Below are 22,766 nucleotides of genomic sequence, written 5' to 3'. Positions count from 1 at the left end.
TTATGCTTGATGAAATGTTTGATAGATAACCTAGCATGATTCTCTAACCTTTTCAACAGGACTTGTAAGACACAAATCAACTCAAGGCTTGTTGGACCATGCATATAGTTAAATAGGGAGATCCAAGTTGTATATAATACCACAGTTTTCTGGTCCTCAGTTACTCGATAGAGTAAGTGGAACTCGACCGAGTAAGTTGTCGTCTAACTTCAGGTCAAGTTACTGTTCAGGAGCACTCGGCCGAGTAGTGAGATACTCGGCCAAATACGTCGTACTCGGCCGAGTACCCCAGGTACTCGGCCGAGTACTCGGTCTAACGGGATTAATTTTCGCGGTTTTGATTAAGGTGATTAGAGATTATAAATTACGTGTTATCAGTTTACAAATCATTTTTGCAAAACCTAACAATGCTTATCACCTCCCTAATCAACCTAATTACTCCTAAGGCAATTTGATCGATCGTGAGTCTACACATCTGTCTTTTTCATATCGGTTTCATCGATAAGTCTCTAGTACCTTGTTAATTAGTTAATGTTAAATTTAGGGTTTGCCCTAATTGATTAGTTTGGGGAAAAAAGGTTAATTGGTATGATTGTAATATAGTATTGTTGTGGTTTTTGCCATGTGACGAGTTCGTAGAGGAACAATTCTAGCTTCCTATGTTATTTGTTGATTTCAGATTCGCTAATAAGGTAGGGTTTCCCTACTCAATCGGTTGCGTAATTAATTTAAGATTTTGGTGATTGATCGATTAACATGTTGTATTGGATTGATATTGGTTGATTGATATTGGTTTGTTGATTTTGAGATTGGTATTGGTATTGTTGAGATGGGACCATGTTCGGGAGATCGTTCTAACCCCATCTTCGCCTCTTATGGCTCCCGTCACCAGGGGGATGTGCCCATTAATGATCTCGGTGCGCTCGTTGTGATGAGCGGGGTTTAGGTAGGAACGGCTGCGGTCCCCCACTAGCGGTGAGGATTACCTGTTGCGATGGGTAATCTGGAAAGACTACACACTTAAGTGTGTAGTCAGTTATTGATTGATAATGGAGTTGGACATTGATATTGTAATTGAATTGATTGTATCATTTGTGTTGTGAATTCTTATCTTGAATATACAGTTGACTGACCCAGTATTGTTTTCGAAACAGCGGTGATCCATTTGGGGATGGTGAGCAGTTGATTGAGCAGGTATAGCTATGGATAGCTCACGGGTTTGCATGGGGGTCGAGTCGTCACCAGTTTTATCTAGCTCCATTGACAGTTTTTATTAGTCCCTTGACAGTTTTGGTTGTAAACGTTTTGTGTTTATTTTCAGTTATATCTATACTTTAAACAGTTTGGCATTTTATAATAATTATTCTTTGATGGTCAATTTGAGATACTCTTGTTAGGTTCATATACCTATTATTAGACTCCTCTAATTATGAACTAATTAACTTGTTAATTATTTGTTCTTTAGATCTAGTGCATGCATAACTAAATGAGAGATTTATAAGGAAAAACAATGTCCCTTACATTGGTTGTTGGTTCGAAATATTGGGCACAAGTAAGGTCACCTTCCTTCACTTGTTCTTGAGCTTAATGTGATGGATTATCCTCCTAAGACTCCAAGTATAGAAGTCACTCCAATAAATTGCACCCAAGATTAATCACAAAAATTCCTACTAATATTAACTAGATATGTAGTAGAAATGTAACCTTAATAATACTAATATTTCTAGAATTACTACTTCTAGTAATACATTGAGTGTATTAGTATTTGTGATAGTTTTTAGCAATTTGCATGTGAGGGAAAGTTAGAGAGAAAACAACCAAAAACTAGTAGAAAAAAATGAGCAACAAATGCTTATTTGTAAGAGCCAAAACCGGTGGCCTCTTGTGCATGTAGGGAATATTTTTCCTTTTGTCTTTACTCATTTGTACAATATAGGTAGAGTAGTGTAAGAATAGGTATGATTAAAGTTCATATGACAAGTCACTATCACACTCTAACCAAACTAAACAAAGACGAAAGAGCATCTTTTGCTCTCTTATTTGGCCGAATATATGGACCCATTTTGGTCCATTTTTGCCTTTTTTCATTTGTCCCACAAATGCTTATAAGTCAAATGTTTAACTATCTTACATAATTAATTATTAATGTAATCATAACACTTAAATATTACAATTAATAATATAATATACACTCCACTTCTTGAGTAGTATACTACCATTATATCAACATATAATGGGTCTTATAATTACTAGTTAATTAAAATTACAACTTCTTGTAACTTTAAATAACTAATTACCTCTACCTCAAAACTTATAAAACACCTCAACTAATTTCGTAATTTAACACTTAATTACTAAATTTAATCTTATTTAATCACATTACAATAAGACGTAAAATTGCACTCCCATAATTAAGGAATTAATTAATCTGTATCGCATAAAATTAATTAAATATCTATTTAGGCCTCATCCTATAGGTGTGACGTAAAGGGATCAACTGACAACCACCGTCACACGACAGTAATGTCAAACTCTAGTTAGCCAATCATTACCGATTAATGGCGATCAGTCGACTATATAAAGAATCATCCCTCACGTATTCTTAGTATGAGATTTAATTATGATATTAAATCATGTGATCGCACTATTGTGGAGGACACATATTCCAACAATCTCCCACTTGTCCGAGACAAGTGTGCGTCACCAATTCTCTTGTCCTATTACAATCTCCCACTCAATGCAAGGTGTCTTGCAGGTCGTACTTACATTTGATCATATCTTGAGTGGTTTCCTCGATCTGGAGAGTAGCTGTCTGACCGGAATTATCTATCATAGATACCTTCCGAGCGTGGCCACGCATTTGCAGTTAACTACTCATCGAGTGGCCTTGAGATTTCATACAACCCTAACAAGGGGTGAACAATTCCTATCTCTCTATTCCCTTCGTTTAGCCACAGTCCATCATAACGCAAAATATACCCAGTTTAACCTCATTTACGAAATTGTTGATTATAAATCATAGCTAATCAGAAGTTGTGCCAACTTGGGCGAATAGTCTCTAGTCAAAAGAATTGACTCATAAGAATACGATAGTAGCTCTTGCCACGACAAGGCTTTATGAATTACCAGAACTCTATAAGCGGTCACTGCCCAACAGAGTGTCCCATACAGTCTGCCTATGTGATCGACTAGTCATCCCATATGACTCTATGGCACTTGAACTTGCCATCAATCGCATCACACTCTAGTCACTTTAAGACGTCACCTCATATAAGTAACTAGGGGCAAATACCATGTCAATCCAGTTCACTTTAATGGGGTTCAATTTGTCTCTACAACCCATTCGGATACGACAAGGTAGCGGGTGAGTTTAATAAAACTCAAACAATAAATGTGATTATCACATATGAATAATCAATACACTATCACTACTTCAAATCTTATAATCTTTAGTGTATTATTAACATTAGTTTAGATGCAATAAAAGCTTGGAAAGTAGATAAACCCAATATCCATATATTCCAACTGTATTAATTGCAATTTCCTTCCATTCAATGTCATCTCTAATGACATGAATTTATCCAGGTATATGTCTAGACTACTTACTAGACTTGGGCTCTTTAACTTGAAAGATGCTCCCACTGTTATTGCATAACTTGTGACAAAATCATTTGTAGAGGGATTCACTCTTAATCCCTTCATTAACGATTTTATCACTATTTACTTAGATTCCTTTTGTAGTATTTGCAATGCACGAAACAAAAACACTTTTCTTAGTTTCTAACTCCTTAGTCAATAAAGCAGCCTAGGATTTCGACAAATCCCTTTTGGAGACTAAAGTTTGTGCAACCCTTAAGCACTTAACTTAGTTTGTCATCCAAATATATGAACAAGTCTTCAATTGTTCTTTAAGACTTTCACAAGACCATCTCATGAATTAACTTGTTATTGACTTATCATGCTTCTAGCATATGGTTCATCATAGCACGTGCGTCTGTTGGCATACATGATCGTACTAATGGCGGAAACATTAGCAATCGATTCCATGTGATCAACAGCTTAATAGGTTTAGTAAATGACTATGACTCCATCATAGTATTTCCACTTCTATCAACACGAATAGCCTATTTAACCTAGTTCATGTACAACAGGTATGAAAGATCTTATCGTCATAAGACTCTCAACTCTATGCCAATATTCTCTCACATAGATTCAAAAATCTAGAATACTTTGCATCCCTTTCCAAGTCTTCCAATCACTCTTGCCAGAAGAGAGCATTGGTACATTATTCTCAATAATTAATATGTGATCAACATATAAGACATGGAGAAAATGACTCTAGCTCCCACTTAACTTCATGTATAATCATGATTCTTCGATCATGTATATTAAACCATTCACTATTATCACATGAAAAGTATAATCCTTTAATGTTTGCTTAAGACCATCCTAGGTTCACTTAAGAAAGCTACGCATAAGATCTTAGGACACTTAAATCTTTATCTAAGTTTTTGAATTCCCATTTTAGAAAAGCGAATTCTATTTGCCATTCTTCATTAAAATGAAATGCGGCAATTCCTAACACAATTTATCTCGATCAACATCTTCATGTAAATCTTATGCATTTGTGTACTCTGAAGCTCTATTTACCTTTAAAGAGGCCCTTACTATAATGTAAATCTACTCATGAGTAACCATTTCCGGATTGTAATGCTTTGGCTCGTATGTAACAGGGTCATGATACTATCACTTTCACAAAGTAATATTTTTAAACAATAAGACATGTACGATAAACTCCCACTGAAATATGCTCTCATTCTATCTTCATAGACTATAGTTCAACACCAACTCCCACTCTATAATTCTATTAATTTGACAAAGTAACATTTCAACTATAAGAGATGTTTGTGACGATTCAACCTACTCCCACTCTATCTCTCAGAAATACATCTATATTTTTGAGAGATAGCTTTGTGAGTCACAAACATATATATTTAACGGAGTATTAGAAGTTTACCTAGACTATGTATTTGCTTTCAAAAGGCGATCCTAACTTGGCAGCATGATAATATACGAGTCTTATCCATGTCATCTGTTTAATAGACTCTCTATTCTAGGTATTTCCTGGTTGACCATCCGTTTAGAATAATGTGTCCATATGGTATCGTAAATTCCCTACTTGATGAGTTCAAAAGCTCATTACAACTTTATAATTAATCTTATATAAGTAAGTTGTTACTTTAAGTAACAAAGACATAAGGAGAATCAAATTCATAGCTTATGGACATATAATGATCCAATCATCATAATCGTCTATTGAATCAATTTGAGTTGTTTATCTAATGTTTCTCTACGCAAATAATTTATGATGATGATTTTAGAACAAGTGATAAAACAAGTGATTTGGGTTGAAAACAAAACCACAAATATCCAAAGCACAACAATTGTTTAAAAGATTACAAACCAATTTCCAAGTCACACAAGGAAATCAAAATAGTTCTAAAACTTGAAATACATCATAAAATTAAAGACAAAGCAGATTAAAGCCAAGCTTCCATTGATCCATCACCACTGTTGGCTACTCTAGCTTCCCACATGATCCTCTATGCTTGCTTCTCCTTGCCTTTGTCCTTGCTAGGAGACCCTATTTAGAATAAAAGGGGTAATCATCACAACTTGTATCAACATACCAAAGTTGAGATTGAAACATAAAAGATAGGCATATTTATATACCTACTGGAATAACCTTTCCAGCTTTGATGTCCCGAAGGTATTTGGAACAGTTTCTCTTCCAATGCCCAACACCACAACAATAGTGGCACTTGTCGCCGGTGGGGGCACTGTACTTGGGCTTGGAGGAGCTTGCTTCATAAGTCTTAGCTTTGTTCCTGTTGGGAGTTTGCTTCTTTTCCTTTTTCCCGCCTTTCTTGAAGGTTCCCTTGCTCTTATGATTGACATTGAGCGCATCTTTGGTGGTGCTAACACTTAGCCCCATGTCCCTTTCGGCTTGCACAAGCATTTTGTGCAACTCATCAAGGGAAACTTTCTTATCTTGCATATTAAAATTCACCCGGAATTGAACATATGCTTTGATTTTGTTGAGGGAATGAATAATTCGATCAATTACGAGTTCATCGGGAATTTCCACCTATGCATTTTCAAGGTCTCAACATGCTCCATCAACTTGAGCACATGAGGGCTCACGTTTTGGCCCTCCTTGATGTTAAGATCAAAGAATGCGGAGGCCGCCTCATATTGTATGAAACTAGGAGCTCGTGAAAACATGTTCACAAGCTTCATGTAGATCTCATGAGCGGTGCTAATCTTTATAACACTTCTTTGGAGTTCGGCTTCCATAGCAAAGATCAACACATTTTTGATCGCGGCCGACTCCTTTTGGTAAACCTCATAGGCTAACCTAGCGGCGGCGGTGGACCTAGCATTAGGTTCGGTGGGAGATGCCTCGGTAAGGTAACGAAGCTTGTCGTCACCCTCCGCGGCTAAGCGAAGTTGTGCGTCCCAATCGGCGAAATTGGACCCATTCTTTTCTAACTTACAATGATCCATGAAGGATCGGAGCCATGACACATTGGTAAGCGTGGTGGAACTAGTGGATGCGTACGTGATTGGAGTTGCCATTGCGGTTGATAAAAAAATTTGACTACAAAATAGGAAATGAAGGAATTAATTAACATCTATCGTTTTATAGTACTCGTATATTTTAATACAAGTATTTAAGCATCTATATAGTGACCTCCACCCAACTAACATAATTGATTCCGAGATCCAAATTCATATTAATACGGGTACGGTAAGCCGAGTCATCCCTTATTAATATAACTCGGTGGATTAACCTCTTAATCGATTCTACTTTTAGAACTCTCGGTCGATAAAAATTACTCTAATTTTTATCTTTAGCCCGGAACACATGCGACTACGGTCACGAATACTTCCGTTGAGCTCAATCCAAATTTCGATGTAATAACATTTTACTACCCCACTTTGCCAATGTAATAAGGTTTGTATTACGGTAAAGCCGGCTCAACTCCCTTATGAAATTGGTACTTCATGGGTTTGTACTATTTGGCAAGGCTAATTCTCAATTATAATATGTGAGAGGTCATATCAATTTATTATCTATCACGTTTTAAGTGAACTAAAGCAGTGAACTACGATAATTATAATTGACACGGTCGATGACTCGATATGATATGCATGTTGTTGTTATGGCGATTTGGCAATGCATGCAACATATTAAAAGAAATGCAAAGCAATAGTAGCAAGTTCCTAGTATGGCCTTCCTAAAATAGAAAATCTAATAATCTATTACATATTCGGAAACCAACTCCTTTGGTCCCTTGAATCTTCAAATGGCACGCCTCCTAAGAACACCGTCTTTGAAGATACTCCATAATTACAAATAATAATAAAAATACAAAACTATTCCTATTGTACATTTGTAAAATGGAAAAACTAGTAAAAATAAAAGTGATACGAGATCACATTAAATTACAACCGAATCAATATTCCCTTTCATTACGGGTAATATTGATTAAACTAAGGCCATACTAAGATAAAATTACATAATTCAAAATTATATAAATAAAAGACATTCAATAATTGAAATATGCAGCATTATAATATGTACTTATCATGCTAAATGATATGCCAAATCGCCCTATTTAACTTATGTCGTATATATAACCCGGTTTTATGGAAATGCGTGATAATAACCTTTTAAAATCACTAATTAACACTTAAATCACATCTAAGCTCAAGTTAATTATCCTAACACTTTTTAGGACTCAAAAATTAGTCATCACTCAATTTTTGACAATAATTCAACTTGATTTAATTTTATGCTCGTTTTTTTACCGTAAAATCATAATATTTATGAAATAAATCCAAATTAAATTCTAAAAATTTTAAAATTTGAATTTTAAATTTTTGAACATTCTGGAATAATTCCTTGACACTCATAATGTCAAAATCATGGTTAAAATTTTCGAATTAATTTTGAGAAAATATAGTTGCAATTTATCGGTTTGATCTCATAAAACATCTAAAGTATCCAAAAATTATTCCCATTCATTTTACAATATTAGATCTGATAAGTGGGATATTTATGCAACCTAAAATTATTTTCTCATGCCATGCAAATCGTTTTAGCTATTTATGCTAAAATAGTCATTATTTATGCCATTTTTACTCTAAAAATTCATAAATCATGCTAAAAGAGATATTTTAATCTTGAATTTTACACACTCTGTAAATTAAAATGTGACAACATATTAAAATTTCATGGCCTAATTCGAAATTTAACTATTTTTAACCATTTTACCTCTTTTAATCAATTTTTTATCTCATAAAAATCATAAATCATGCAATATTAATCCAAGTAATACGAGATTTTACACACAACTTGTAAAATATTCATGTGAGGTCATATTAAATTTACAAGGTCAGAAAGTAAGTTTAATCAATTTTAGCCATTTTAACCTCTACTTATGCCATTTTTACATTAAAAATTCATGAATCATGATATATTAATCACATTAATATGATATTTTACATACAATATATAAAATATTAATGTGAGGTCATACAAAAATACCATGGCCAGTAGTGAAGGTTAACTTATTTTAGTGAATAAAAGTTCATTTTAATCATAAAAATGTAATAAAATAACTAAAAATCATTAAAATGAGCAATAAATTTCCATAAATCATAAAAATGACCTAAAAATATTTTAGGACCAGAATATATAACATGCATGGTGATTTCGTGGCATATACTTATAAATCACTAATTTTTAGTTTTATATGTTAACCTTTTAAGTCGGAAAAACAATAACCGATTATGCATGCAACATCCTTATGCTCTGATACCACTTGTTCAGTTCATATACCTATTATTAGATTCCTCTAATTATGAACTAATTAACTTGTTAATTATTTGTTCTTTAGATCTAGTGCATGCATAACTAAATGAGAGATTTATAAGGAAAAACAATGTCCCTTACATTGGTTGTTGGTTCGAAATATTGGGCACAAGTAAGGTCACCTTCCTTCACTTGTTCTTGAGCTTAATGTGATGGATGATCCTCCTAAGACTCCAGGTATAGAAGCCACTCCAATAAATTGCACCCAAGATTAATCCCAAAAGTTCCTACTAATATTAACTAGATATGTAGTAGAAATGTAACCTTAATAATACTAATATTTCTAGTATTACTACTTCTAGTAATAGATAGAGTGTATTAGTATTTGTGAGAGTTTTTAGCAATTTGCATGTGAGGGAAAGTTAGAGAGAAAACAAGCAAAAACTTGTAGAAAAAAAAATGAGCATATTTTTCTCTCTTATTTGGCCGAAAATATGGACCCATTTTGGTCCCTTTTTGCCTTTTGTCATTTGACCCACAAATGCTTATAAGTCATATGTTTAACTATCTTACATAATTAATTATTAATGTAATGATTTAACACTTAAATATTACAATTAATAATATAATATACACTCCACTTCTTGAGTAGTATACTACCATTATATCAACATATAAAGGGTCTTATAATTACTAGTTAGTTAAAATTATAATTTCTTGTAACTTTAAATAACTAATTACCTCTACCTCAAAACTTATAAAATACCTGAACTAATTCAGTAATTTAACACTTAATTACTAAATTAAATCTTATTTAATCACATTACAATAAGACGTAAAATTGCACTCGCATAATTAAGGAATTAATTAATCTGTATCGCATACAATTAATTAAATAACTATTGGGGCCTCTTCCTATAGGTGTGACCTAAAGTGATCAACTGACCACCACCGTCACACGACAATAATGTCAAACTCTAGTTAGCCAATCATTACCGATTAATGACGATCAGTCGACTATATAAAGAATTATCCCTCACGTATTATTAGTATAAGATTTAATTATGATATTAAATCACGTGATCGCACTATTGTGGAGGACACATATTCCAACAACTCTACCTCGGGCAACCGAGATGGTAGCACCTTGATATGCTAGGGTGGTCCTTGGTAAGGCACCTTGGTGTATGGGGTGTTACAATGTGGTATCAGAGAGACGATTTTGTAACCTAAAACAAATGAACAAATGAACATAGGGTGTCTAACTAAAATGAACCCATGTAGGAGTTGTTTAGAGCTACCGCAAATGCTTGGGAGACGTCCTAAAGCCGCAATTTGGCCCTTACAACTTTGAGCCGGTCACTACTGGGCATTTTTGGAAGTCGTTACATGTGTATTTATGTTTCTTGTGAGAATGTTGGATGGATTGGAAGTTGTATGATTGCATGAATATAGAGTATTATGGATTATATGAGCATGATGGATGTTATTAACTGGCTTTTGTATGTTTAGTAACATGAATAGGAAAGGTGATACGTATACATGATGATTAGTTATGGGTTATAGTGTTTTATGGAATGATTTGGACGAGAAGGGTAGGTACTCGACCGAGTAGAGGATACTCGGCTGAGTAGCCAGGAACTCGCCCGAGAGTGGGTATGTGAGTTTTGGACAGTAGCTACTGCTTATGACCACTCGGCCGAGTAAGTGGGGCACTCGACCGAGTGGGGATACTCGAACGAGTACCTAGAGTACTAGACCGAGTATGCTTTATATGTTATCTGAAGTCAGTTACTGGAGTGAGACATTCGGCCGACTAGAGTTAGTACTCGACCGAGTACCTCTTCCATGGACGTGTTATTTATTTTGAGCCGTATGCTATGTACTTACATTATGTTGGTTAATGGTTATATCAGCTCAAAATATCGCCAAAGTGATCATTCGCGAACCTTCAGGCATCTGAGATGACTCTTGAAGAGGTTGCTAGAATGATTGAGCAGCATGAAGTGCTTATGAAGGCACTAAAGAATGTGGGTAAAGGGGATGGGAAACCGGTGGATGAATCCCGGCTGAGCACCACCGTTTCTCGCTTCAATCCCACTACTTATGAGGGCACTAGTGAGCCCAAGCTGCTTGAAAACTGGCACCAAGATATAGAGAGTGTTTTAGAGGCGGTTTGTTATCCGGAGGAGAAGATGGTAGAACATGCTGCATTCTCCCTAAAGGATGAAGCTGGGGTTTTGTGGCACAACAAAAGAGAAGGGGCTCGTGCATACTATAGGAATTTGGGTCAACCTGTAATCCCATGTGTAGGATTCAAGACGGCTATGAAAGATCACTTTGTGCCTCAGCACATTCGCCATAAGTTGAGGGCTGAGTTTGATTCCTTTTCTACGGCTGATGACATGACCATCACATAGTACTACCACAGGTTTATCGATCTGTCACGATATGCGGCGGATATGCAGCTGAGTCGAGGAAGGTTGGCTCTTCGTTTTGAGAGAGGGTTAACTGTGTAGATTATGGAAAGGCTACCATCTGTGGTAACCACGGATCTGAAAGATGTCTATGCAAGGGCGGGGCACGATGAGAGGCTAGTGGACATTGCCAAGGAAGCCAAAGAAAAGAGTGTTGAAAAGAGAAAGGCTGAGAGTGAGGGTGGCAATCCGTCAAGCCACAAGAGGAGCAATCACAATCAGCCTAGGACGTTTTATGAGGGATCTAGCTATCGCGGGGGAACTCGAGCTTGGGGAAGAGGTGGTCGGAGTACTAGTGACAACTCCACTCTTCTATGTTTTAAATCTGGTGGGACGGGCCACAAACGATTTGAGTGTACGAGCGTTGTAAGGAGAGAAGAAGATTTTTCGAGGTCATACCAAGGAAACTACTCGCATGCTCTAAGTTAGAGTCTGGCTAGTAGTCGGCCAGCTGGATCATGGGGTAATCAATGAGGCCAAAGCAACAACAATGGCTGCTACAACCGCAATAATGGAGGGTCCTATCAGCGTACGAACAATAGTGTGACTCAGAACTCGGCGGCTAAGCCTACCACTTCAGCAACTACGGTTCAGGGTGAAGATCAGAAGAATAGCGGTAAACTCTTTATGATGGGCAAGTAGGAAGCTGAGGATGATGCTCATGTGGTTACTGGTACTTTCCTTGTTCATTACACGCCATCTTTTGTTTTGTTTGATTTAGGAGCAACCCATTGTTTGTGTCTAGGGGTCATGTCTTAGCTATGGGTTTGGGAGGGTATGAGTTGGTAAAAGATGATGTGTTTATACCTTCAGGAGAGTCCGTGTCATGTACTAAGTTACATAAAGGGGTGTCTATGATGGTTGGGCAAGTAGACTTACCAGTCAATCTGTTATAGTTTCCTTTGGAGTGGTTTGAGGTTATAGGCAGGATTGATTGGTTGGGTAAATACGAGGCTAAGATAGATTGTCGGCAGAAGAGAGTGTCTATAAAAGGGCCTAAGGGAACCAAAGTGTCATATAGGGGGTTTGTTATAAAGCCCAAGATGAAGTTGATTGCAGTGGTGACTTTGAAGTCATGTTTGAGAAAGAAGTGTCCTTTGATCCTATGCCACGTGTGCGATACTCGAGTGGACGAGCTATCAGTAACAGATATACCAGTGGTTAGTGTGTTCGGTGATGTTTTTCCAGATGAGATATAAGGGTTACCTCCTAAGAGGGACATCGATTTTATTGTTGAGCTTAAACCAGGTACGGGACCTATATCTAAGGCTCCGTACCGCATGGAAGATAAGGAGTTGGAGAAGTTGAAAAAGCATCAGAATGAGTTATTGGACAAGGGGTACATTCTACCTAGTGTATCGCCTTGGGGTGCACCAGTGTTGTTCGTGAATAAGAAGGATGGTAGTATGAGGCTATGCATCAACTATCGAGTGTTAAACCATGTCACAGTGAAGAATAGGTATCCTTTGCTAAGGATTGATGATCTTTTTTACCAGCTGAGTGGAGCCGGACTGTTTTCTAAAATTGATCTGAGGTCGGGTTGCCACCAGTTGAGGATAGCAGATTAGGATATTCATAAGACAGCTTTTCGATCACGGTATGGTCACTATGAGTATGTGGTAATGCCTTTCGGGTTGACTAGTGCACCAACAGTGTTAATGGATCTTATGAATCGAATCTTCAGTCCGTTCTTCGATAGGTTTGTGGTAGTTTTCATTGATTACATATTGGTCTACTCTAAGACTAAGGAAGAGCACGAGGAGCACCTGAGGTTAGTACTACAGAGCTTGCGAGATAGTCAATTATATGCCATGTTATCTAAGTTTGAATTCTGGTTAGAGATGGTGGCATTTCTTGGCCATGTGATCTCGAAAGATGGTGTATCGGCGATCCTAGTAAGACTGAGGCAGTGTCAAACTGGGAAGCACCGAAGAATGTTGCTGAGATCCGGAGTTTTTTGTGTTTAGCTGGCTACTACAGGAGGTTTGTGAAAGAATTCTATAAGATCGCTAGACCTATGGCAGTTTTGATGAGGAAAGAGATCAAATTTCGTTGGGATGAGAGTTGTGAAAAGGCGTTCCAAACATTAAATGAGCGTTTGACCACAGATCCCGTTCTAGCACTACCTGAGGGAAGTGAGAACTTTGAGGTATATACCAATGCTTCAAAGAATGGGTTGGGTTGTGTTTTGATGCAAAATGGGAAGGTTATCGCCTATGCTTTGAGGTAGCTGAAGCCGTATTAGGAGAACTATCCTACGCATGATTTGGAACTGGGTGCATTGGTATTTTTTCTAAAGATTTGGAGGCACTATATCTATGGGGGTCAACCTTTAAGGTGTTTTCAGATAATAAGAGTTTGAAGTACATCTATAATCAGAAAGAGTTGAACATGCGTTAGAGAAGGTGGATGAAGCTGATTGGGGACTACGATATGGAAATCATCTATCATGAGGGGAAGGCTAATGTGGTGGCAAATGCTTTCAGTAGGAAGAGTGTACATTCGTTATGTACTGCTATGTCTTTGATGAAGCTAAAGGATGAGATGACTAAGATGGGGATTCATATGATTCGCAAGGGTGATGTCATCGGCAATTTGACAATAGAGCCTGAACTTTATGATGATATCAAAAGGAAACAGGAACTTGATCCCAAGATTTAGGAGTGGAAGTTAAGGGTAGGAGATGGTACAGTTTTGAGGTTTTCTATCCATACAGATGTTAAATTGAAGATGTTGATCACGACGGAGGCTCATTGCACTCCTTATTCGGTACATCTAGGTGGTGAAAAACTTTATAAGGACTTGAAGAAGACATTTTGGTGGCCCGGTATGAAGAAAGATGTTGCTAAGTTCGTGGCTAGGAGTTTAGCTTGTAAGAGGGTAAAGGGAGAGCAACAGAGTGTTAGAAATCTATATCTCATTACTTTACATATTCATATATGTTTCAATTAATTTAGTCGTAAAATTAATTTACAAATCTTATGCATGCAAACTTAAATTAAAAGAGAAGAAATCATTATCCTTACTACATGATTTCGGTTTTATGGGCACCAACAAGATCTCCTTCTTGTTAGTTCTTGAGCTTTCCATATATAAGGATGATCCTCCAAAAATCCCAAAGTAGAGATTCTCCTCTTGATTGCACCTAAGACTATCCCTTATCCCCACTAAATAATATTAGCTAGATATTAGTTTAGTAGTTTACCTTAAAATTGATTACTAACACTCATATATTACATCAATAATTTTAGTAATCTTTTAGAACAATTTGAATCAAAAACTAATCTTTTTGATGAAGATTAAAGAGAGAAGAGAGAAAATACATGAACTTTTGCATGTGATATTAGAATGAATGATAAGAGACAAAATGAGAAAACTTCTCATCATCAAAAAGAAAGGGGAATCGTGAAAGGGAGGCAAATTATGCCAAAACATGGCATCTCCTTTTACTTTTACTCTTTTTTAAATATGTAGGTGTGTAAGCTAGTTTTAGGCTAGGCATGATTACTTTATTTTATCTCATAAAAAAATTCACCCACTAACTATTTCCACACCAATATTTCGGTCCATATACATAAAATGGACTACCATTTTATTTTGTCAATTTGTCATTTGTCACACAATGTCACATGTAGTATGATACATGTTACTAATTAATTAAATGCATATTTATCACATAAATATCATTTTATAAATTAATTAAATGAGATTCTACAAATTGACTAGTGATACTTGATCACATAAATAAAATGGGTCATTAATTATAATTCACAACATCTTGTAATTATAATCAACCATTCATTCTTATCTCTATTGTTTCTCAAACAATAAACAATTTTAGTAATAAAGCATTTTATTACTAAAATAAATCTTATTTAATCCCATTACAATAAGATATCAATATTCTCTCTCACAAATTGAATTGTTCAATTTTAAGGAGTTGATTAACTTGTATCGTCATACAATCAATCAACTTTACGGATAAGGGCATCATCCTTTAGGTTTGACCTTAAGGGATCAACTGACCACCACCGTCCCACGACAGTAACGTCAAACTCTATCAAGCAGATCGTTACCGATTAATGTTGATCAGTTGACTATAAAATGAATCATCCCTTACGTTTTCTTAAAATGAGACTTAAACATGTGATCAATATGATCGACAATTGTGATCGCATTATTTTCGGAGGACACATATTCCAACAATCTCCCACTTGTCCTCGACAAGTGTGCGTCACCAATTCTCTTGTCCTATTACTATATCCCACTCAATGCAAGGTGTCTTTCGGGTCGTACTTGCAAGTGATCATATCGAGAGAGGTTTCCTCGATCTGGGGAATAAGTGATTGACCGGAATTTATCTACCATAGATACCTTCCGAGCGTGGCCACGCATTTCCAGTTCATTACTCCTCGAGTGGCCCTGAGATATTGTTTTAACCCTGACAAAGGGGTGGACAATTCCTATCGCACTTATTCCCTTCGACTAGCCACAACCATCATAACCCAAAATATGCCCATTTGACCCCATTTACGAAGGTCGTAGTAACACAAATCAAAGTTAATCAAACTGTGCCATCTTAGGCAAACAGTCTTTAGTCAAAAGAATCGACTCATTAGAATACTATAGTAGCTCTCGCCACGACCAGGCTATATAAATTTGCCAGAACTCTATAAGCGGTCACTGCCCGACAAAGTGTTCCTAACAGTACGCCTATGTGATCGACTAGTCATCTCACATGACTCTATGGCACTTGAACTTGCCATAAATCGCATCACACAATAGTCACTTCGAGACGTCACCTCATACAAGTGACTATGGGCGAATACCAGGTTAATCCGGGTTCACTTTAACGGGGTTCAATATTGTCTCTACAACCCGTTTGGATGTAACAAAGTATAAAAGGAGTTTTTAAAGTAAAAACTCGAACGACAAATGCGATTATCACATATGAATAGTCAATGCCTGATTACTATTTCATGTTCTATAATCTAATTTGATCTTGTATGTAGTTGCTCATTTCAATTCAGTTGAAATGACATGACTCATCATGTTTAGCCTGTGAGAAGGCTTTGGTTAGTAGGTTTTATCAACTTCTTGTACCTTACTCAACCTTACTACATACTCGTTTTCCTTTTTAATGTATACATTTGCATCATAAAACTTTCTAAGTACGTGTCGAGATCCAATCAAGACATAGGCCCTCTAGCCTAAGAATAGCTCCCACTGTTTTCACAGTGTGCGGGACTCATCCTCTTGCACATCTCATGATTGCAAGTGTAATCAATTTCCGTTATAAATATCTCTCATTGTTCTTTATTGCCTAGAACGATTCTAGAAAATCTATGTCTTAAATAACATAGCCACAATGGTATCTTAACCATCCTAATGTGTTTTGATTATGGTTTTGTCGGAAACCATGCGCAATCTCAATTGTCAATTGTCACTTGTGTAACACCCTTACACAAAATTGCATCAAAAACACTTTGCATTACATCCTTAATGCTTCTGCAAGCACTTAAGTTTAATCATTATGGCTTACTTGGTAACTATTACTTAAATTCGATTTGAAACAATTCGTCATACTGAAAGTATATGAAGTGTTATACATCATTACCTATTTAATTGATTCGGCAGCGGAAGCAAATGGAATCAATCAAATATGTTCAACTGGATTGAACTAGTCATGAGTCTTATCAACATAAGACTTCTTATTTGACACTAATATCATGTAGATTTATCTACATAAATCTGGATATTAAAGATGTATTAAATTACTCCAAAAGCCTTAAATCATTCTCAATGATCAATATGTCATCCACATATAAGACTAATTAAAATTACCGTAACTCCCACTAAACTCCATGTATAAACACAACTTCTCGACTTATCGAGAAAAGTTTTATAACATGATCAAAACATTGATTCCAACTCATTGATGTCCTACTTAAGACCCTCTCTTAAGTTTCACATTATTTTAGGATTGCAAGAATCTACAAAACTCAAGACATGTATTGAATACATTCCTACTAATTGAAGAAGTGGGTTTTAGATTCACTTGCAATATGTATATCATCATAATGAAACACAATCCCTAAGAAGATCCAAATAGACTTAAGCATTTCAACTAGTGCAAAAACCCTTTGCTACCAATCAAGCTTTGATATCTAACAATTCACTTGGAATTTATTTCGGATTTTCATGGCACTAAGCCTTGTATTGAGTTGTGACTTAAACACTCTCATGTAAGTCATATGTTCATTACTTTCCAGATGTAATCAACTTGAATCAAACAATTTCTTTGTAAGTTGCAAGCTCTTTACTTTCTAAAAGTAACACTAATTCATCATCTTCAACAAGTGATGACTTTAACCTCCTAGGTTTTGAAGAAACAACGTCTTACACAAAACGTCTCATGTAGCCAAGAAAGACCAGTTTCTTGCAACATAACATTCTTTGTGGCTCTTTGAATAACATTATTTGTGGCTCTTTGAATAATTTATCCCACTATGTCTTCTAGAAATAAACTTGTATTTTAGAAAGACAGCTTCACGAGCCACAAACTCGTTGTACTCGTGATTATAGGAAGGAAAAATGAGCATTTGTTTCTTGTGAAAACTTACAAGCATGGTACCCTACCATACAATATCTCATATGATTCGTTTTAGATTTTGTGGAAAAATAATTTAGACAAAATGATAAAATCCCCAAAAGGATCAAGTAACTCAAAGTAACTTGATTGAAGTTCAAACCATATCGAATAGCGTTTGATTTCTTATCCAACCACACATTATCCCATAATGTGTGTTAAGAGAGATTAACTTGTGATACTATATCACATTTCCTTTGGCTTATATCAAAGTTTTCACTTTGATAATCCCATCACGACTAAATCGTGATTCCTTGAACTCTTTTAAACTTCTTCAAAGATTTCTCTATTTACCTTATTAAGTGAACACATTAGCATCAACTTAAATCGTTGGTAAATGAAAATGATCAACCTATTTTGGATCAATGATTTACAACCTCGATCTCCTTTTCAACCAAAAGGCACGAGACATCTTGTTTTGAATACAAGATATGCATATACCATAAGATTAACAATCTATTGGTTTCAAGAGTACTTGATAACTCTTTGCGTTCATCACTCCAGAATTTAAGGTTTAATCTTGGGTCACCAATTTGAGTCTTGCATCATCTACATGATATGTCATCCTAGTTTAGTTTAGAATATAATCACCTTGATAATGGGCTAGCCATACATCAAATCGTGGTGTATAGGGCCACAAAAGTGAAACCTCTTTTGTATCTTAACAAGTATATATTCTTATTTAGAGTTTATGTAATTAATAGTCATAATTAAGTACAACTATAAACCCAAAACTAGATTGATTACACAATGACTCTATCTCTCAACATCATTGTTACTAGTCGTCATATTCTAATCATCCTATGTATCAAGTACAATGATGTAAACCACCACCGGTTTCTAATATTGAAGAAGTAGTACTAGCAAAATTTATGTCAATCAAATAAATAAAGAACTAAGTCTTATTAGATGTCCCACAACTAACTTGCTTATTCTTTAACAACTTGGGGTAGTTTCCTTTCTAGTGTCCAAGATTTAAGACAATGGAAATTTTATCGGTCGGGATTGATAGGTTTAGTATTGTTATTCTCAATAACTTTACTTTTAACATTACCTTGTATCAATTCCATTCTAATTTTACTTCTTTAAAACCTTATCCTTTTCTTAACGGTTTAAGAGAATGCTCCCACTCATTTCAAAGAATCTTTACTTAGAGAAGCAAAGTTGAATCTTAGAAGACTACTCTTCAATTCAATCGTTTTAGTCTTAAAACTTTCATTGAAGTGGTTGCGTTATTTTAGTCAATTACGAATTCTGACAAATCTAATTACCAAAAAAATTTATCGCTTCAAGGTACTTAATTTAATTAAGTATATGGAAAACAATCCATTGTAAGTAGATGTGTTAGTCAAGAATCAAAAACCTGTTTGATAATGAATAACTTTTATATATACTCTTTACAAGAGATCCTTAGCAATGGTTCATATGAGGTTTTAGAAGCAAATTCATATTTGTCTTTAGTTACGATGTTTTAATGGAGATTTGAATCAAAAACGAAATGATATCGTATATGAATTGTGGTAAAGAAATAGAACAATATGATAACGGAATAGTGGAAACAAAACATTCATCGTTATAATAATACATGTAAATAAATTTACAAGATATGAGCATTTATATAGTGACCTCTACCCAACTATTATAAATGATTTCGAGATCCAAATTCATATTAACTTGGGCACGGGATATCCGATGATACCTTTATCAATATAACTAGGTGGACTAACTCTTTAATCGATTCTACTTTTAGAATTATCGGTCGATAAAATTACACTAATATTTATCTATAGCCCGGAACACATGTGACTACGGTCACGAATACTTCCGTTGAGCTCAATCCAAATTTCGAATAAATGTGTCCATGATCCAAATCAACATCAACTTGGGCACGGGATAGCCGATGAAACCCTCATCAACACGAATTTGGTGGATAGACATTTATCACCCACTTCCCCTACGTAACAAGGTTTGTTCCCCGGGATGGCCGAGTGCACTCCCTCGCGAAATAGGTTTTCATGGTTTCTACTTTTTGGTAAGGCTATGTCTCAATTGTTTATTTTTAGCGAGTGGTCATGTCAATTTATTATCTATCACGTTTTAAGTGAACTAAAGCGGTGAACTACGATAATTGTAATTGACACGGTCGATAAATTCGATAAAAATGATAATGCATGTTTTAGTTATGGCGATTTAGCGATGCATGCGACATATAAATAAAATGCAATGCATAAATTAAATCCTAGTATGGCCTTCCTAAAATAGAAAATCTAATTAACTATTAAATATTCGGAAACCAACTCCATTGGTCCCTTGAACTTCTGTTCTTGGCACGCATCTCGAAGTAACACCGTCTTTATGTATCGCCTTCTTGAGTGACACCGTCTTCAAGGAACTCCGGAATAAATAAATTACATAACAAATTACATAATTTCCTATTATACATTTGTAATTAAAATAAAATTAATCTATTAAATTACAAAACGGTGATACGAGATCACAATAAATTACAACCGAATCGATATTCCCATACATTTCGGGTAATACCAATTAAAAACTAAGGCCATACTAAGTAAAATTACATTATTCAAAATTACATAAAAAATAAAATTATGACAATCATAAATAAAATGCAGCATTATAATATGTATGAACATGCCCAATTTTATGCTAAATCGCCTTTAAGGAGCCAATATCGTATATTACACGATTTTAACGGATTTGCGTGATTCAACCTTTTATAATCACAATAAATTACATAAATTCATATTTATGCACAAGTTAATTACCCTAACCTCTTAGGACTCAAAATTAGTCTCCACTAACTATTTGACTATAATTAACTCATATTTCTTAAAATTGTTCATTAATGGACTCAAAATTACAATAAAATGCTATAAACTTCAAATAAATCATAAAAATTTCAAATAAATTTGAAATTTGAAATTTAAACTCGTGAACATTCAGTAAAAAAATACCATGACACTCATAATGTTCAAAAAATTTAGGTTATAATTTCGAGAAATTATCGGAAAAACTATGTTGCGGTTTATCGGATTTATCAATTATAATCATAAAAACATGAGAAAAATTATCTTTATCAACTTTTCAATTTTAGATCTGAAATAAGTAATAAAAAGCAACTTGTAACATTTTTCCTTAGTCAAGAAGTATGTTTTAGTAATTATTCACTAATTAAGTCACTATTTATGCTATTTTTCATCAAAAATTCATAAATCATGCATAAAGACTTCATTATAGCCTATTATTTTACACACATCTTGTAAAATTGCATGTGACAACATACTAAATTTCTATGACCAGATTCAAAATTTATCTCATATTAACCCATTTTTCATTTAAATTCGATTTTTATCAAGAAAAAATCCATATTTCGAGCATAAAAACTCCAAAAATTCTGAAAATTTCCAGATCACCTAAAAATAATATATGTGAAAACATATCCAAAAACCACTGGAAAATTCGAAGTTTAGCTAATTTTAGTCCGAAAATGACATTTTTATCATAAAATCACATTTTTAATGCCATTATTATATAAAAAGAACAATAAAATCCATAAATTAAACCAAAATATCCTAAAACATTTTAGGACCAGAAACTTTAACATGCATAATAAATTTCGTGATATATCATAATAAACACAAATTTATAAGTTTTATATGTTAATCGTATAACTCGGAAAAACAATAACCGATTTGCATGCAAACAACCAAAGGCTCTTGATACCGCTTGTTAGAAATCTATATCTCATTACTTTACATATTCATATATGTTTCAATTAATTTAGTCATAAAATTAATTTAAAAATCTTATGCATGCAAACTTAAATTAAAAGAGAAGAAATCATTGTCCTTACTACATGATTTCGGTTTTGTGGGCATGTAACACCCCGGTTTATGAAGGAGCCTTAAGCCAGACATTCCCTAATAAACCGGACTGTTACCATCTCGGTTTCCCGAGGTAGTGAATAACAAATTAAACTCCAAGGCAATTTATATAATTATTTTTAACTTAATTATTACAAAACCTCTTTAACGTCAAAATACAAAGGGTTAACATAAATAAAAGTGAAAGTCTTCTAAATGATGATCTAGCTACTAAGTCTTCCGATCCAGTGTCTCACGCCCATCAAGCTCCCGTTCTATCTCTTAAACCTGTCAAGTCTGCTCCCCATTAAAAGGTTCATCACAGGTGTTCACGAATACACAGGGTCAACCACGAGGTTGAGTAGGGAAAACAATGAAACAACAGGAATATGTTATGCATGCTCCTCCGTCACCTCCATCTCCATCTCAACTCATATTTCATAACTCATATCTCATAACTCATAACCCGGACAACCCAGCCATACCGATCCCCGGTAGACTATATATATCGACCGTAGCCGATCTGCCAGCTCGCAGCTGAGGACACCAGGGCAAGTCCTGCAGAACCCGCCTGGGCCTTATCACAACATCATCATCACCACACCACATCACCTCAACATCCTCCATCTCCAATGCATATGAATGCTCAACAGTAAACAATGCAATACAATATGTATATCAATGAATGAAATCATGCCAGCTACCAAATGTTGTGATAACACACTCAACACGAACAGTTCAGTCAACCATATCATAGCGTAATCAACAACCACGAATCAAGTCACGTTCACAATTTGGTCATATGAAACACAAACAAGTCAACACAATTCAACAACACGATAAGAAGTCAAGTGTATTTCCCTACCTTTTCGCAA

General features: G+C 35.1%; 1 protein-coding gene across 1 annotated transcript; it reads left to right on the top strand.

The window, feature by feature from the left end:
• Nucleotides 1–12,638: 12,638 nt before the first annotated feature.
• LOC141619633 (uncharacterized) lies at nt 12,639–14,019 on the top strand. Its single transcript, XM_074436652.1, has 4 exons — nt 12,639–12,817; nt 13,058–13,129; nt 13,198–13,341; nt 13,764–14,019. The coding sequence occupies exons 1-4, from the start codon at nt 12,639–12,641 to the stop codon at nt 14,017–14,019; spliced, it is 651 nt and encodes a 216-aa protein (XP_074292753.1).
• Nucleotides 14,020–22,766: the final 8,747 nt, after the last annotated feature.

This window comes from Silene latifolia, chromosome X (genome assembly GCF_048544455.1).
Source record: "Silene latifolia isolate original U9 population chromosome X, ASM4854445v1, whole genome shotgun sequence".
NCBI classification, from domain to species: Eukaryota; Viridiplantae; Streptophyta; class Magnoliopsida; order Caryophyllales; family Caryophyllaceae; genus Silene; species Silene latifolia.
This window is presented reverse-complemented; position numbering and strand designations above follow the sequence as displayed.

Coding starts and splice junctions, on each gene's coding strand:
- LOC141619633 (XM_074436652.1), top strand. CDS start 12,639: ATGGAAGATAAGGAGTTGGAGAAGTTGAAAAAGCATCAGAATGAGTTA. Junction 13,130..13,197: donor GAGCACGAGGAGCACCTGAG/GTTAGTACTACA, acceptor AATTCTGGTTAG/AGATGGTGGCATTTCTTGGC. Junction 13,342..13,763: donor TTAGCTGGCTACTACAGGAG/GTTTGTGAAAGA, acceptor GCGTTAGAGAAG/GTGGATGAAGCTGATTGGGG.